This window comes from Stylophora pistillata, chromosome 11 (assembly GCF_964205215.1).
Source record: "Stylophora pistillata chromosome 11, jaStyPist1.2, whole genome shotgun sequence".
In the NCBI taxonomy this organism is placed as follows: domain Eukaryota; kingdom Metazoa; phylum Cnidaria; class Anthozoa; order Scleractinia; family Pocilloporidae; genus Stylophora; species Stylophora pistillata.
The window spans coordinates 19,359,681-19,377,559 of record NC_142529.1 but is presented as its reverse complement, the minus strand read 5'-3'; the positions used below and the strand labels follow the sequence as shown (position 1 = coordinate 19,377,559).

The 17,879-nt window shown below is 37.5% G+C and overlaps 1 protein-coding gene and 1 pseudogene across 1 annotated transcript; one reads left to right on the top strand and one right to left on the bottom strand.

Annotated features, from left to right (window-relative positions):
- The first annotated feature begins 1,819 nt into the window (after positions 1-1,819).
- On the top strand, positions 1,820-11,563 carry LOC111343835 (uncharacterized). The gene is made up of 13 exons (XM_088738845.1): positions 1,820-2,014; positions 3,059-3,345; positions 3,864-3,960; positions 4,561-4,848; positions 6,363-6,436; positions 7,136-7,318; positions 7,998-8,171; positions 8,950-9,099; positions 9,409-9,489; positions 9,671-9,845; positions 10,260-10,320; positions 10,618-10,684; positions 10,810-11,563. The coding sequence occupies exons 1-13, from the start codon at positions 1,862-1,864 to the stop codon at positions 10,856-10,858; spliced, it is 1,839 nt and encodes a 612-aa protein (XP_088594971.1). The 5' UTR covers positions 1,820-1,861; the 3' UTR covers positions 10,859-11,563.
- Positions 11,564-13,538: 1,975 nt separating this feature from the next.
- Positions 13,539-15,621, bottom strand: LOC148720484 (adrenocorticotropic hormone receptor-like; annotated as a pseudogene).
- Positions 15,622-17,879: the final 2,258 nt, after the last annotated feature.

Here is a 17,879-nt window from a genome sequence, read left to right as displayed (position 1 = left end):
GTTTGTTCATAATTTCTTTGTTTCCTGTGAACTCATCATGTATGACTTTTCCGTCAAATGTGATACAATCATCTTCGATTTCTTGCTTCTTGTCTTTGATGAGAGAAGACGCAAGGCGTGACGCGATTAACACAACACAGTCACTCCTGCGAATTTCCCAGCCTAAATCATGTTCATCTGCTAAGATGTCGGCGATATTTCTCACCACTGCTGAGTTTTGTAGTTTACCTGATAGACAATCCAGTAGTTTCTGTGCTTTGCTCCTGTCGCTATATGGGCATAGATAAAGAACGTGCTTCATTTTACTTGAGTTGCTTGGTTATGTTTAGAAAAAACAAGTTTTACAAGCGACTCTGAAAGATCTCGCTTGTGAACTTGAGCATGCAACTGAACTGATCTACTGAGAAGCAACTCGTTTAAATGTGACTGAGAAGCAAATCAGAGTGTGGTCGACGTTTTTAGAAAGTATGAAAGGTATCCGAAGCAAATGTGTGAAATTTGTGCGAAATTTTTGGAAACATTTCAGCCATGTGAAAAACACATTTTTGTTAAAAAATGCAAACAGCAGCAAGGGTGCGCGTTTCTTCAGTAAAAGCTCTCAAATTCCGTAAAAGAAAAGATTCGAATATTCTTATCATTTTAGAGGTCAGGATTCTCTCATGAACAATTATGTCTGGACAAAGTGCAATTCATAATTTAACGCGTAGTAATTAGGTGATACAAAAGGAGAATTTGCATTAACCTTTTTTTCACAGCCACGTACTTGCATAGATTTCTTTTGATTTCGCAAGGATATCAAACTTGAAATAACCTAAAAAAAAATTCCTTTGTGCTTCCTCTTTTCTTTGTTTTGCTGACGTTCGTTTTACTCCTTTTGCTCTTTTTACTCTTGATACTCATGCTAACCCCAGCCAAGCAAATGCGCGCTGGAGCACAAAGTAGTTTTACCGTATTACATGTATACACTTAATTATCGAATTTTTTTCACGATGATTTTTTCCTTTTTTTAATAAGACACCATATAAATTTGCTTTCGAAAACCAATCACATTCTCAAAACGTAGGACTTCAAGGTTAAAGCTGCCATGAAGGCGGCAAGTGAAAACAAATGCTGAGGTGGTTCACTACTCCTGGATTGGAGAAGAACTAAAAACTGCCGCCGATCAGCAAGACAGAGAATTTTTCGCGCCCACTCCGCCCACATTTTTTACCAAACAACAAGAGCCCAAAGCCTGACGGGATATGATCTTGCTCTGCTGCAGCAGTTTTGAGAATCTTTCTTTTCGCGCCTACCGGGAAGTAGGTTATGTACTTTATCTGCAAAAATGAGCTCTTAGTTGGACTGAAGTACCCGACAAGTAATAAATAAACGGGAAAGGAAACTGAAGAATTGTTGCTGAGACATACAGAAAATAGAAAGTGTTTCGGCAAACGAGAAACATAAACCCAAGTTGATTATTAATACAGAAAAGATTTCATGGAAGAAGAATTTGACGAGGATTTCTGGTTAAAGGTAATGCAGACAGTGCTTAGTGGATAAAACTGGAGCCTCGAAATAATCTTTTACTGACAGAAGCTACTTTATAAGAAAGGAAAATCGCATGCAAGCAAACTTCAAACGAAGAGAAATACTCGAAACTCGCTGGCAAACTGCAAAAAATTCAGTATCGTCTTTACTTTACCATATTCAGTTAGCAATAATACACTGCGAGGTATAAAATGCTAATTAAGGTCGCATGAAAATTTAACAACCTTAGGGAAAGGTGAGCTCCACTTTAATACAAGCTAAATAACCACTAGTTAGCAACAATTATTTACAGGTAAATCAAAAGCAGAATAAAGGAAGGTCATGGAACAGAGCTATGGATGAAGTTACTGTCGAAAAACTGATACAGAAGTTTAAAGATAATGGAGAACTAGACAATGAAGATCCAGCACTACTGATGTTGAAGAAGTGGCCAGCCTCCAAAAAGTACCATGATAACCCTGAGAAACTTCCAGGCCTTGAAAAGCTGGTATGTAATTTGGATATGGAACAATTTTTATGCTTTATGGTCTTCAAAGTGGCTGTACCTTGCCACATATCATCTTTTGATTTTTTTCAGCTTTGAAATTAATCCTATTAAAATTTCACTTTGAAAACTTTTTTTTTCTTTAACACACTTTTAAGGAATGAATATATTTTCCTGTATATCATAACAACAATTTTAGTACTTATTTATTACAAATATTACAGCTCACAGATACAGTAGATTGTGAAGCTTTATAGACTAATATAGACTAAAGGAAATTTAGGTTGAATGAGATTAAAAAATAAAGAAATCTCAAGGAGGTAAGGTTTTCATTTACAGGATAATTTTCCACCAAAAAGATTAGACAAAAAAGAATGACTAAAAAGCTTAAACTTCTGAGAGTGATGTCTCATTAGCACTAAATTGGAGCAGCAACAAGAGGCTGCTTACCACCTAAATCATTAAAATTACATTTTCTCTGATTGTGACTGGTCTAAAAGACTCCTATTTTCCACTTATTCACCAAACAAGTTGTTATTGGACAGTTTGTTATGGGACAGTTTGTTATCTGACAGTTTCTAGTCAGATTGTTTGTTATCAAACAGTTCAATAAGCCAATCACATTCAAAGTTCAGTTTATATCAACCAATCACATTTAAAGTTGTTGTTGAAATCAACCAATCACAACCTTGGTTTCTTTTAAAGCAAATTTTCCCTTTCTTTAATTTATAACTTGGCTATTCGTGATTAATTGGTAATACTCATGTTAAGCAAACTGGACTCCAACTGGGGGCCTTCTGTTTTTGTTATCAATCATATAAATGCAGACTGAATTGGACTCTGCTCAATCGTATTAACATTACAGAATTTTTGTAAGGAAAACAGTTTGGGCTTAAAATATTAAAATGTCTATACCTTAATATACTTAAAATATTGCACAGAAACATATCATGCCTCATCTTTGTAAAACATTTTTTAGACCTTACATTGTTGAGTCGTTATGCCTATAAAGGGATAATTAATTGTTGCCTTTATATCCTTTCATAGATAAATAGATTGTTGGAAATTCTGATGGATAGTGAACTGAACTCAAACAAGAGATATGAAATGTTTAGAGATGAGGATGATAAAACAGGGAAAACGTTGCTTCACTATGCTGCAGAACTTGGATTTTTGCATGTCACTAAAACACTTGTGAAGAAATGCGTTGGACTGCTTAGTGTGAAAACCATAGCACCTCCTAAAAAGCGGGAGCTGTTACCAGTAGAAGTGGCATTAGTGGCAGAAAATGATGAGGTGGCAGCATATTTGATTAGAATGATGCAACATGACAGGTACAGTGAGTTATTTTTAAAAGAGCTTAGAGGATATGGCCCCTAAAGTCTCAAAAGAATTATTGTGAGGGCCTAAATTTTTTGAGGAAAAAAGGAAACCTAACCAGGCTGGGAAATCCTTTTATTTGAAATGTAAAATAGTAATACTTTGTAGGGTAATGGTTTCAACATAAGCTTTTCAGAAATACCTAGAAAGAGATATTATTGTTGAGGAATTATTTGTTTGTTTGCTGATGTCTTTAATATGACAATGCTTGGTGGTGGCTACTTCCAGGCAGGCACCTGCATATCACTGACAAGTACATGAAACTAAGCCCTGTTAATGAAACCTTTTGGGTCTTGGTCACCATTATAAGATTCAACAGGAACAAACTGGGAAAATGAAACTGATACACTGATGTATCTTTTGAGTGGAATATAATGCAGGGCTCACATTTTAGAGTTAGCTCAAAGCACTCTCTACCTACTTTAGCTACCACTTATTGCCTATATTCAAATATACTTTCTTTTAATTATAGAGTCCAGAATTTTTTTTTATGGAACCCAGATAATATAACAAATCCTCAGCCATCATACCTCAATTTCAAATCCATCATTGAAAATCCTGGTATGAAGGTGGGTAGTTTGTGTTTACCGGTACTAAATGGTTGTAAGGATTTTTTTCAAATGTCTTTAAGAAGTTATGTTTTGAATCAATTTACTTGAAAAATTGGAGGTCAACAAATACCATTAAGTGGACAGGCAGAATATAGATATTGGTATATATTTAACAATTTCCCTAAATTGGTTGCAAGACAAAAAAATTGACAGTCAAATACTGCATGTGGGTACTGTTATAGCACAGTTTTTGAGGCATTGAAAAGAACTACAGGCTGTACAATGATGCTAGAGTGTAGTGTTGCAGAATATTTGTCTCATGCAAAACAGATAACGTGCTGCATCCCACATATTCATTGGTACCCTGTTCCATAAGAGAGATATGATTCAAGAAAATATTGTCTAATTAATATTCAACAAATAGTTAAATAAAAACAAGTATAACAATTATATTTACTTAATAATGATAATGATAGTAATACAATAATAATATAAAGGGAGCATGCAGCTAGAAAGCCTCATGGTTTCCCTAGCTATCCTCTGGGCTCCAACAGTCAACTAATCCAATACTTCTTTTATATGTGTTCTATTCTATTGCAATTTTTTCTATGTTTTCAGAAAACCGTAGTGGCTGTTCTAGACCAGATGGTGAATCCACACTGGCCATACCTTCCAAACCGCAAGGAAAGGTATAGGAGTGAAGAGGAGAAAAAGGCAATCGAAGGGGCTTGGAGCACAATTACTGAAAATCCTTTGAATTATCACTTCTTCTATCATATTTTGGATGCTGATGAGAGAGGACGACCTCCTACACTTATGTCATCAGGAGGACAGCAGACAGATAATGATCATTTTAACTGGAGAAGCAAGTCTTGTTTACAAGTGATTGCAAAGAGCTATAACAAGGCAATTTTAACTTCTGACTCTTCTAGAGTACTTTTACATCTGCCTAAACGACAAGTAGTAGCTATCATTAAGAGTTGTACATCATAACTCCTCCCCCAGTCTAGCCTACTAGATATCATGATAAGCTAGCTCAGTTCAATTAGTACTCCAATCTTACCTGCCTTTTTGAGACATACACCCGACAAACATTTTGTACTTGCTTTATTCTGACCAAGTAGTACCTCCCTCAGATCCTAAGCCTTTATATATGGTAACCCTCTAAATATTTCCCAACCCTCAAAATTATTTGCTTATGTGTAATCCCAGCAAGCAGGAGTACCATCTGACTTACATAAAATAAATGAAAATTGTCCGAGCTGACGTCCCTCAAGTCATGAATTATAATGTTGATGATAGGTACTTCCCGTACGAAATTGTCTGGCCGGACAAGAGCCTACAAAAAACGGCCTAACATTTCAACCAAACACGAGCCTAACATCAGCTAGACAAGAACTGAACCAGACAGAGTGGTAAAGAGCCTAGCAAGAACCTGGCACAGAGCGGGAAACGAGCGGTAAAGAAACTCGTAAGAGCCAGACAAAATGAATTATACAGAACGAGAAGCGAGCCTTGCTCAAGCCAGACATTAGGCTGAACCTCAGCCAGACTAGAGCGGTAATTCAGCCTGACAAGAGCCAGACAAGAACAATCATTCAGAACGGGAATACGAGCCCAACACGAGCCGAGCATATTAGCCTGACAGCACAAAATTAATTGGTGATGTAGCTAAAAAATCCCGCATTACTTCGGCCGTACAACTCATAAAACACACAAATAACGACAAAATGGTTTTTTATAAACAAATCTTAGTACACTTAAACACTAAAATACAGCGAATGCACTGTATCTTATCTGAAAATAAGGCATACGCATGGTTCCACTTAGTTGCATGTCTTCTTCAAACCGTAGAAGTTTCCTTCACCGATCGCTCTTGTATGAGACTTTAGATTACGATATGGCATCGTCTACCGTTTTTGGAATTTGCTCGCCCTTTTATTTCGAAGCAAAGCAGTCATGCAGCCTGTAAATAGAATGAACAAAAGGTTACATTTTGGCAAACTGATTTACCGCCGCTCTGTGATACTGTGACTTCAGGTCCAAAATTTTACTTTGCAACACTGCTTGTCTGGCACGCGGCAGTCTCTTGTCGGGCTCTGAAATCAAGCCACTGATAAATTACATCTCGACTTGAAAATATTTGAAGGTATTCATCTTCGTCAGTCTCTTGCCCTGCTCTTGCTAGCCTTGTCCAGCCGGTCGTGGGCTCAGCTGAGAGCTCGACAATCTTTTTGTCCAGCTCTTTTCATGTAGGTGTTAGCTCTATAAACAGTAATCAGGCCGTATTCAGGCTCTATCAGTCTCCAAATTTTTGTACGGGCTTGTTTAAACTCCTCCCCCCCCACCCAAAAAATAGTCCTACCCACTGAAGTTGTTTACACCTATCTTACTGATTCCTCGTTTATTTTCTCTTTAAGGAGGCATTGCAGCATCCTGTGGTCAGAATGTTAATTAAAACAAAATGGAAAAGTTATGGACACTGGTTTCTTAGGTGAGCTATTTAGCTTGTTTTGTAGAGTTTATGTTTTAATAAAGCAAAGGAAGTCAGTACCATCTCATCTGATAAGTGTACCCTTTTCGGCCAAATTTTCCACAAAATTGGTAAGAATTTTAAAACAAGCACGAGATATAAACACTTTAATAAGAAGGACAAATTTCGAGACATTATTGATCAATTCATTTTCACTTAAAAATGTACCGCAAATTCAAAGAAATGTAAACGTTCCGCATACCTACATGACATGCCTAAAAGAGGTGTAAAAAACATTGTGGGGTTATTCGAGAGATCACTGTAGAAATGTTGTCATTAATCGTGATAGAAAATCAGGTTAAAAGCGATTCAACGTATGCAAAGTAAGTTCAACTTTTCAAAGCAGGGGATCTGATAGCCAAGCCTATGGGATCCTCAAATTACCCTTCCCTTTGCTACATTTTTGCAAACTTGTCGCACCTCATTAAAAGTCACTTCCTGCAGAGAAGTGAAGTTTAAATAGGCAAACTAGCCCTGGAACCAAAAGTGTTTCGCTCTTATTTTTCAACAAAATTTTAGCTGTTGATGTCAAGCTTTATTTGGTCAAAGAAGAAAGAAACCCAAGGATTTGGTTTTGTTGAATTTCTAAGAAATTTGAGTCGAACATAATTTGATTCAACACATAGCCATGCATTCAGATGTGTTTTGTTTTTTTGACAGCCTTCGAGCTGCATTCTATGTTGTTTTCTTGCTATTACTGTCATACTCTCTGCTGTATGGTTCTACTAAACTGGACCCCACTCAGTACAGGGGTGCAGCAGATATGCTACGTGGATTTTGTGAGGTTGTCATCCTCCTTCTGGTTGTGTTTTATATCTGTGAAGAGATCAATCAAATGAGAATGTAAGTATAAACGCTTTTAACTGTTGAAACAATTGTTAATTGTTTTGGTGTCCCATTGCCCGACCATCCCATTTTTCTTTGGAAAGAAAAAAAAATCCTAGCTGCCAAAACATGAAGGTGTATCAAACTATAAAGCTGCGGCTGAGAAGGGTTACTAAGATACAAGACAATTCGTGCGAGCTCAAAAACTTCGACACAACATGTATACAGCTGTTTCGAGTAAGGCTTGAAACATTTTAAATAATTTATGTTATTTTGTGCTTTTTTTTTAAGAATAGTTTAATGAACACAATATTCTACGTTTTCCATAGTTCGGGCCTTAGACATTTTTGTCTATACCATGACGTCATAAAACATGCCGTCACGGTCCAATTTTTAAAAACTCAGGCTAATCCCATATTTTAGTCCCACATTTTTGTCCCTGATATGAATGTCCCCTTGGACCCAGTTTGCTTGAAGAGTGACGAAGGAGCTTCTTGTCAACATGCTCTCCTCTATATAATAAATAGTTGCGAATTACACCCCTACCTCCATACAATGACTGCTTTCCGCTATTTGACTTTGTCTAAATCCTTATTGAGTATAAATATTATTATTTTAATACCTTGATTGAGAAGGGTGGAACAAAGCAAGCCATTGAGCGCTCAAGGCAAGTCGTAACAGGCATTTGTTCTTGCAGCGAGAGACAATCATATTTCACCGAGTGGATAACCCTGTTTGAATGGTTAGGCCTGCTGTTGATCCTGTGTGTAATACCATTCCGATACATTGGAAGTAAAGCACAGTGGATATTTGCATCCTTGGCTGTCTTGTTCAACTTCCTCAGGATATTTAAATTTTCTTGCGTGACAAGGTAATTTACCTTTCAATTCCAGCTTAAGATTTGTACTTTATGGGACATTTTTAAATTCGATTTTCTTCAGTCCTCTGCCTATAGTGCAGTTTGAAGATAAATTAGTCTTAAATCTATTGTTTTAGACCTGTTTATATACATAATAACATGTGGCTAGTATACAGAAATCTTACCCTTGTAATTTCCAATCATCTTAACCTTGGCTTGCAGAACTCGAACGAGTCTAACTGAACAAGTTGTTTTTATTAATCCGTGGTTATGACTTTTGAATTATCTTTTAAAAATCGGAAATCAGTGGTAAGATTTGATTTTCATCCAAGTGAAAAGCACCTCATGAGCAGTAAAAGAATTATTCGTGCTGGTGAAGTTCCGGGAGAAAAAATTACAGGAAATTTACTCGATTTCCTCTGCAAAACGAAAACTCTTAACTCTGAATGCTGGTTACATCCATGAACTTAAAAATGTTCCGATTACCGCATTTTGAATAGTCAGAACGTGGGTCTGATTGTGTGTTGTAAAACTCAAACTTTTATATTCCCCGTAAAATGGCATGCTTTAATCTATTTGAGTTGCCACGAAATATTAAATGTTAGGAAGGCACTGATGCAAATAGTGCGGCTGTGGCATTAAAATTGGAATGGTCGATCGCTTCGTTACACAATTTGTTAACCTTGGATAAAAAAAAGTGTAAAGTGTGTCATAGGTAACTTGACTTTATCAGACTTAGCCATTCATTTTGTAACATGGTTTCTTATACAAAGCCTTCAATATTTTCCAGGTCTACCGGATTATATACAAATACCTTGGCTAAGATCATTCAGCAAGACTTGACGCGGTTTATTGCAGTTTTTATTGTGGTCTTTCTTCCCTTTTGTTGTGCCTTGTTTTTATCGTTACGTCAAGGTTCTAATCAGTACCATCAATTCAGGTAAATCTGACTCATTGCACACCTCCTTGACACTGATTCTCTTTAGGATTATTTTAAAACTAAGTGGTGCTTAAGGGGTCTCGAAAACAGTTACCTTATTTTTTATTATTTATCAACCTACCATTTTAAAAAAATGGAATGATTTCATGTACAAGTTGTTCAGCGATGATTAGGCATGGATTTTGCCACCAACTGAGCTGAAAAGAACTAGTAGGTGGTACGAGTTACATGGGTGCTCAAGCTTGTGGTGTATTTAGTGACGATACAATTTGCTAACAGTGTTTAATTTGCGTCATTGTAATTTTTTAGTGGCTTAGGAGATGTTTTATTGAGCGGTTTTCGAGCGTTGTCCGAACAACGACCAATTGCGGAAGACTACTCAAGCTTCAAGTGAGTTTGTAATTGCTACTTCTCTACAGAACCTGCGACAGTATTAAATTCTGTGCTCAGCGAAATAGCCGAGCGCGTATTTACGTCATACTGCGTTGCTATTGCGTACCGTAGTGGTAAATGTTTGGCTTTGTATGCAATGAGTCTCTTCAAGTTGTGTTTGGTTGTTTTCTTCTTGCAGCTGGCTCTCAATTCTGTTAATGCTGACGTACATGGGAACTGTACTTGTGATTCTGCTCAACATACTCATAGCACAGATGAGCACGACCTACACACAGGCCAAGAAAGTCGCCCGTCTGGAGTATGATGTGGATCGTATTTTACAGCTCACTTGCATGGAGAGATTTCCTTTTCTGGTATGTTAGTATAAAGTTTGGAGACCTAGGTATATTGTTGACTAGAGAAGAGGGCGTTATCAAGGGCGATAAGTCATGTCAGCGTGTGCGCGAAGTTGTGATAAGTGTGATTTAAATGGGAGAGTGTTAAGGGAAAGTACATTAGGAGGATATCAAAGAATAAATAAGCAAATACTTCACTTTTCGAGAGTGACAGGGTGGAAAACTAGCTTTGTTGATACAACTTGAATTAAAGTAAATCTTTACCACTAAATGCCTCACATTTTACTTCTGGCTACAGAAAATCAGGGTATCTTAGTATAGCCCAAACTCTGGCGTTGTTAGGTTGTGACAAGTTTCTTATTGTGAGCATTTCTCTTGATTAACAGTAAACTGTTTATTAATGCCAGTGATAAACATGCTTGTATTATTTAGAATTTGCGCGTAAAGTACTACAAGGAAGGAGAGTGGATCAGTGAAACGAAACTTGCGGAAGGTTTGTTGTTAATCACGATAGTCCAAAGCCTCTCTTGCATCACCAAAAATATACTAAGGGTCTAAGTTTTGTTATGATGTTGCCAATGATTAACTAGCTGGAGCCCTAAAGAAAAAAAAAACTGACAGGGCGAAGTTTGCTATACCAGCTTAGGAAGGAGAGGTTGGCTTTTTTCACTCAACTTTTTTAAAATTACAATCACAATAGGAGATAAAAAAACAAACAGCTCTTAAGAAGTTGCATCTTAAACTTCCCCAAGGGAGGCATTCTTAATGCTTCTGTATTGTTTATTCCTAGAGCTTCTAGAATTTAGTGAGGATCGCAATGCTTGGGAATCAGTTGAAGAAAAGCTAAATGCGATAAGGTGAGAATCATTTGTTCATTTCGAATTCGTTCCAACCAGCGACCTCCCACGTATCTGAGCAGCTAATCGACTACTTAGGTGCCCATAACGTTCTGTTAAATGTCTCAATAATTCCCCATCCATAGGGATATGATGAGGACAATGGTTAGACAGATGAGACTTGGAAGAGAATGAACAGCTGCCAGTCATAACGGTAGAAATGGGACTTTTCTTTAACTCCTTCAATGCGAGAATAGGGAGAATTTTCCCCCCAAAAGCTTGGAAATGAAAACAAATACTGCGTAACCAACAGCAACCACAACAGCAACAAAAAAAAAAAAAAAACAGAAAGAGACAGCAACAGAGAAAACACAAAACAGCCATTCAGCAGTCATTGGAGCGACGCAAAAGTCAGTTGTAGAGCGTAACTTTAAGCAGCCCTTTGTTGAAATGGGCATGTTAATCTATTTACCTGCTTGTCTTTTCTGTTGACATTTACTTATTTAGGCCTCTATTGAAATTTCAATTAGCTTGGTACGTTTTTAAATCACTGAGTTAATCGCCTGGGTTATGTGGCTGTTCCAGCTTCATGGAGGTAACAAACATTGCTGATATTATCAAAGAGACAGGTTAAAACTTCGTTTTTGTGACTAGAAACATTTCCAATCAAGAAGTTGTTTCCTTTTATTTAGCATTTTTGAAGAAAAGACGAAAGTACAGCAGGGGAGATAGTTAAAGCGTAGAAGTGTATTCTGTTTGATGCTCTCGTCAAGTTCTGTACCTTTGATACAGTCTCAGGAGAACATTTAATTATTTTTACATCTACATTGTATAGGGCTGTCCACACACGTTGTGCTATGCAAACTTAATTGCAGAATATTAAATATAAATATCCTTGTACTGAAAGCGTATTGGATAGCATTGAGCAAAAACAACAATTCGCGTAGTTTGATTTCTTTTCGATTGTATTCCTTACTAACTCTACTCCCAGTGCACTGTACAGTGCCTTCCTATGTCATGCGATGTTCAGTGTATTTGGTTGGCTCGACCGTTGTAATAATATGATCATCTATTTGAGCGTGATAAAGACTAGAACTGCATTTGTAGGTAGGATGATTCTCCTGCAACACTGCCATAGTTCCGCTACCAAAAGATGGCCGCTACGATGAGGGATAATGCAGCGAAATAATAACCGATTCTACCTGTTAGCTTTGTTAGTTTTTATTGTTTTAAACTTTACGGAGAGCAGTCTTCACTGATCTTTCCGTATTAAAGAAACGGGTTCAAAGATAAGTTAAAGGTAACTAAAGACAGTGTTATTCCCCCACTGAAGAGTAGATGTGATGAATTTGTTCCTCCAAAAAGATCACACATGTCAGTACACACTATGGTACGTAACAAAGAACAAATACTAAATGCACCCATAATACCCTGAACACTGCCTTCTCTGTATCGCGCGTCGTGCAATGTATTTGGTTGGCTCGGCTGTTGTTGAACATTATCCGTTTTATTCGAGTGTGATGATGACGAAGACAGTGAACAACTTTTGTGTAGGAAGCGTTCGAGATTATGAAATGAGATGGTATAAGTATAAAGCCAAATCACAACGTTGTGTAGATAGATAGATATATAAATAGATAAATAAATAGTTTAATCTCAAAAGCATTTTCAGCCCGAGCGCTAAATTACACATTTTTACAATCCAAGAAATTTGAAATTTAAAATTCAAAAACCTAATTACACATCTTATTATACCAGCAGTTTACAATATTATAACATAATAATAAGTTAAATAAAATATATCAGCTATAAATGTAAATTAATTAAAATAAATGTAAATTAATTAAAAGTATCTACATTATCATTATCATCATTATTATCACTATCTTTATCACGCGTGCCGTAACAAAAGTAAAGGATATCGTATCGATAAAAATCTAGCCATTAAACTTCTTTGCCATAGCAACTATAAAAGTGTTCATCGTTCTGGAAGTGCGAAGGCGTGGCATATTAAATTGGCGCTTATTTTTGAAGTTATAGTTGGGTTTATGTATGGGTGGAAGAAGCGCCTTTAACTTATGGCTTGGACTGTCTAAGTTACCTTTAAAAAGCTTCTGACATAGAAATTCGTAATGCTCTAAGATAGGTCGTATTCCTAAATCTTTAGCAACCGCGCAATCACCCGCAGTTATAATGGAAATTAACCGTTTCTCAAAACGTAAAAGCTCATTCTTTAGATATTGCGGAAGCGCATTATAGAAGACAGGTATCGCGTACTCTGTTACAGATCTTACACATGATGTGTAGAAAAGTACTAGGTCTTGTAAGGGAACCCTAGCTCTCTTTAGTTGTACTAAAAAATATAACCTCTTACTGGCCTTTTTGATTACTTGTAGTTATTTAAATTGTAACATAACGCGGCGACACCAGAGATAATCCAAAAAGTGGTCACGATGACATGTATGCGCTTTAAAGTTACAATCTGCCCGTCTCTCAGCCCCGTGAACAGGGTGAGAAGTCTGTCCACGCTTATAGGGCAACGTTAACACACGCTGATCATGCATAACCTGTTACAAAGCTTGCAAGGTATGTGTATCGAGAATGAACTAAAAGACCAACCAACAGATCAACGTTGTTGCTTGACATCGATAAAATAGTTCGGACGGCGGATGAAGGGAAGATTCCTTGCGAAGGGCAACAAGGATGAGAAAATTCCCAAGAAATGCTCTGAGGGAGAAAGTTATGTTGAGAAGTGAAAGACTATATGCGTTTTTTTGCACTCCGCCTGCGAAAAACGGGAAACACACTAATTACCGAAATATTTTTGTGTGTATTCTACCTCCGGTTAAATTTGTCGACATTATTCTGCCTGTAATAAGCTCTTATTTCTTTTTACTGTAGGTTTTCTGTGATTACATTAAGAGATATTTCGTACCAACCACACCTGCCCAGTAAACCTTTCTTAATCAAAATTATTTGAATAAAGCCGGACATTCTTAGTGGCGCTTAATCATTTGAAATGCGTGAACGCACCATCAGTTGTCTAAAAGAGCTTCAATTTTATGCTTAAGCCTTTAATTGTTTATCACATAGGAAAGGAAACACTTCTTCAACGGAAAGCAATTTCTCAAACATTTATTGACTCAATACGTTAAAAGGTAATGGATAGTGGCGAAAGCTTTGGAACTCCATTAGTCAGAATGGAAGCACATATTGATCAAGGTTATAGGCTTCTGTTCAGAAAACTTGAGAGGCTTTAATCCTTTAAGTGCTTAATTAGCCACAGAGCGTAATATAGTAAGGTCACGTCCAACGTTGGCTATTTTCTTGACAAACAGCAGTTTATATTTAAGTAAAACAATGATCCTCGCAGGTGAGCTGCGTTTTAAGCAATTGCAGAAAGAGTAATTTATTTTATTTATATTTATGAGTTTATCTTTACTTTGTAGAAATTAATTCAAGTGCAAATTGGTTTAAAGAGTCGGTTGCTTCTCATGGCAAACATAAGGCATCGGTGATTTCGTTATTTGAGCGCATGATACGAAAACTACATTTCTTACAATGATTTCACCGATAAGTGTTTGGCAATTGGGTGTTCATCAGTTGTAAGGAAATCAGTAAATCAATAGTTTTGTCTTTACTCACCTTACAATGGTAGCCAGTACATTTTCTTTTGAAGTCTTTACTCTCGTTATCCGATCACATATATATTCGTTCCCTCTTAACCTACAGTACTTTCAGAAACAAGGATTAAAAGAATCAATCATGATGTATAACTTGAACAGGATTGGCTCTACGGACAGCAAAGGGCTTGTCTGATTGTCTGCTTTACTGCTTGTCTAACTTCGCTAATCTTCCAGCAGTAGAGACACGGGTTTAAAGTTGAGTTAAAGGAGACAAAGAGCATTTTAGTGCCCCACAGACGGCTGAATTTGTTGGGGATAATTTGTTAAAAGTGATCAAAATTACCACTATGCAGTAAGGTAGATAACAGGCAATTAAAGCTAACTGCACCGAAAGTGCACTGTACACTGCCTTTCTGTATCGCGCGAGGTTAAGTGCATTTGGTTGGGCCAGATTTTGCTGAGCATAATCTTGTATTTGAGTGTGATGATGACGAAGCGCTCTAAAAATCTTGTGTATGAAGCCAAAGAGATTATTGAGCAAGATGTTATGACTGCAAAGCCGTACCAAAATGTTATGTGGTAATTTAAGATACGGAATATGGCAACGACACCGGACGTAATCCAAAAAGTAATTAAAACGACATATATGCACTTTACAGTTACGGTTTGTCTGTATGTCAACCCTAAAAACAGGGCGAGAAGCCTGTCCACGCTTATTGCCGTCATCGTGAACAAAGACACTGAAGATAACGCATAGAGTGATTGGACGTTTGCTTGGTATGTCCATCGACAATGACCCCTAAAGTCTTTGTAAATGTAGGACATCCAATGGATGGCAGCCAAAGGATGGAAGACAAGACCAGCCAACAGATCTGTTGTTGCCAGACAACGATAAACTGAGATTTTGGACGGCGGATGAAGAGATGATTCCTTTTGAAGGGCAACAAGGATAAGAGAATTTCCAAGAAATGCTGTGATGGAAAACAGAATGTGGATTGGTGACATATAATATGCGTGCTGTTGTATTCCACTTGCCATAGACCGGGAGCATGCCAGTTCTTGAATGATTTTTGTTGGTGTTCCACCCCCTGTTAAATGTGTTGTCGCCATCTTCCCCCTACTGATTTGAAAGAGCACTTTTCTTTTTCGATAGCGTTCTCTAACTTCTATTAAAACCAGCTGAACGTACCGTCTACTGTGTAACAATCAGTTTTCTTTTGCGTGGGTTTACCTTGCATTTGCTATCACCCAAGAGAGGAAACATCTTTACAACGGTAAGTAAATGTTTTGACATTTGCTTTGACTTTGTGCGTTAAAAGGTTAGCTGAATAGTTCCAGAATTGTAAATTTTATGGTAATCCGACTAACGCTATTAAAAATGCATAATTCAAAGTGCTTTATTGAACACCGAATTAAAGAAATCTCGAGACTCTCTGCCGGAACCATTTCTTTCTATTTTTTTGGACACGATTACCTTAAAGAGTGACTTACTTATCCAACAACGGTGTGGACTATAGCCAGCTGTTAATCTTGGTCGTTGTTACTTGAATCAAGTGCGAATTGAGCATCAAGAGTTAATTACAAATTCAAAACTTACAGATATCAGTGGTCTAGTTCTTTGACAGCAGGATGGGAAACTGTATTTATCTTCATTTTGAATAATGAAAAAGGTATTTTCGAAAGCTTTCATTTTATGACGGCTGACTCGTAAACAGTATTCCCACATATTAGGAAATTGTGAATTTAAATTTTTCCTTTCTGTAAAGTTGTTTGAGATGAATAAATAGAAGATTAAATACGTATGATGCACGATCCTCGCAGTAGATAGCGCTATTTAAGCAATAGCGAAAATCAGACCTGAAAAAAATCAGGCCTGTACGGGATTCGAACCACTGACCTCTGCGATACTAGTGCAGCGCTCTACCAATTGAGCTAACAAGCCAACTGAGAGCAGGCTCTCAGTTGGCTTCAAGATTTAAGATTAAAGATTAAAGTTAAAAGATTAAAGTTAAAATTCTGTGTTTTAGACGATATATGCCTAACAATTTTTGCCTTTTCACTTACACGAACAGCTCGAGCACTCTAATGCAATCTACGGGTACAAAAACAAAATTTCACAACAGCCAATCAGAGGAAAGGAGAATATATACGAACGAGCCAAAGCCTTTGAAAATCTTGCAAGCTGCATTAAGCGCGGGGAAACTACACGTGATTGAGTCGCGATTGGTTTTAGTTTTGAGTTTGATTGGTCGAGAGGATGGTGAATGTTGCATTCCCGGCGGAGCCGGGAGGTGGTGTTGTCCACCGGAGTATGCCAGTTAAACCAGAGTGATATCGGTAATTAGATTTAAAATGACTTTATTTAATTAGCGTTGCCGCTAGTACATCATTCATAGCGAAGAATCTGATCTTTGCTCTGGTTGCTTAAAAAAGAAGAAAATTCTTAGATTCTTCGATGTCTCTCGATTCTTAGATTCTTCTGATGACTCCAGCAACTCCTACACCACGTGACACCCAAACTAAAAGCACAAGCTACTGAAAGGCCATATCATATTATTGAAACAATGACGTCATAAAGAAACCTAAAGCGGCTAGCTGAAATACCGAAATTAACAAATTAATGAAATCAACTGAACGGAAACGATAACGAATAGAAGTCTAATCTACGTACACGACAGTAAAGGTTTACCAGAAAAATTACGTATCGTAGTAAGGCAACCAAAAGAATGCATGAATCTCTTTGGAGCCTCAATTGTCCAGGGCCCAGTTGTTCAAAGGATAGATAACGCCAGCGGATAATTCGTTATCCAGAGTGGATAAGTCTTAGCACCGCCGCCCAATTAGCCCAATGAATAGTGCGCTGGACTGTTATGTGGGAGGTCGAGGGTTCCAGCCCAGGTCGGACCAACACTCAAGGTCTTAAAATAGTTAAGAAGAATTTTGCTACCTTTCTAGAACATCAAGAAATGATTAGATATTCTAGTCTTCTCGGATAAGGACGAATTAATGGAGGTCCCGTCTCCTGCAGGGTTGGGGTAGGAGACGTTAATTTCCCACACACGAGATTACTGTGTGATGGATGTCCTCCCCTAGGGTGGGATGGTGGGTTTGTATTGTTGTGAGGCCGTAGGTTAGATAACTCATTTGGGTTAATTACGTCACCTTCGTTTAATAAAGAATATTGTATTGTAAAGTATTGTAACAAAACGTACTTTACTATCTAACGGATAAAGACCAGTGGATAACGTTATCCACGCTTCGAACAACTGGCGCCTGATCTTCACCTAGAAATATTAGACGTACGTGTCCCTTTTTTTCTTCTTGCTTTCTAGCTCATATGCGGTTTTGCCTTGTGGTGTTAACACGTTTTTATCTCATATACAACAATAACTGCAGGTAAAATTTTATGAACGGCTGAGCAAATGAGTAGACTTTGTCTGATGGAGGAGTCGTGGTTTAAAGGCATCGGTTGTGTTCCCCAGCTCAAGTTTTATCTTTTCGAAAGTGATTCAGAGTAAGACTGAAAACACAAAGCGGCACAGAGTGCAGCTCACGGTTAAGACCTTGAGATATGACATCATCAACAAGTT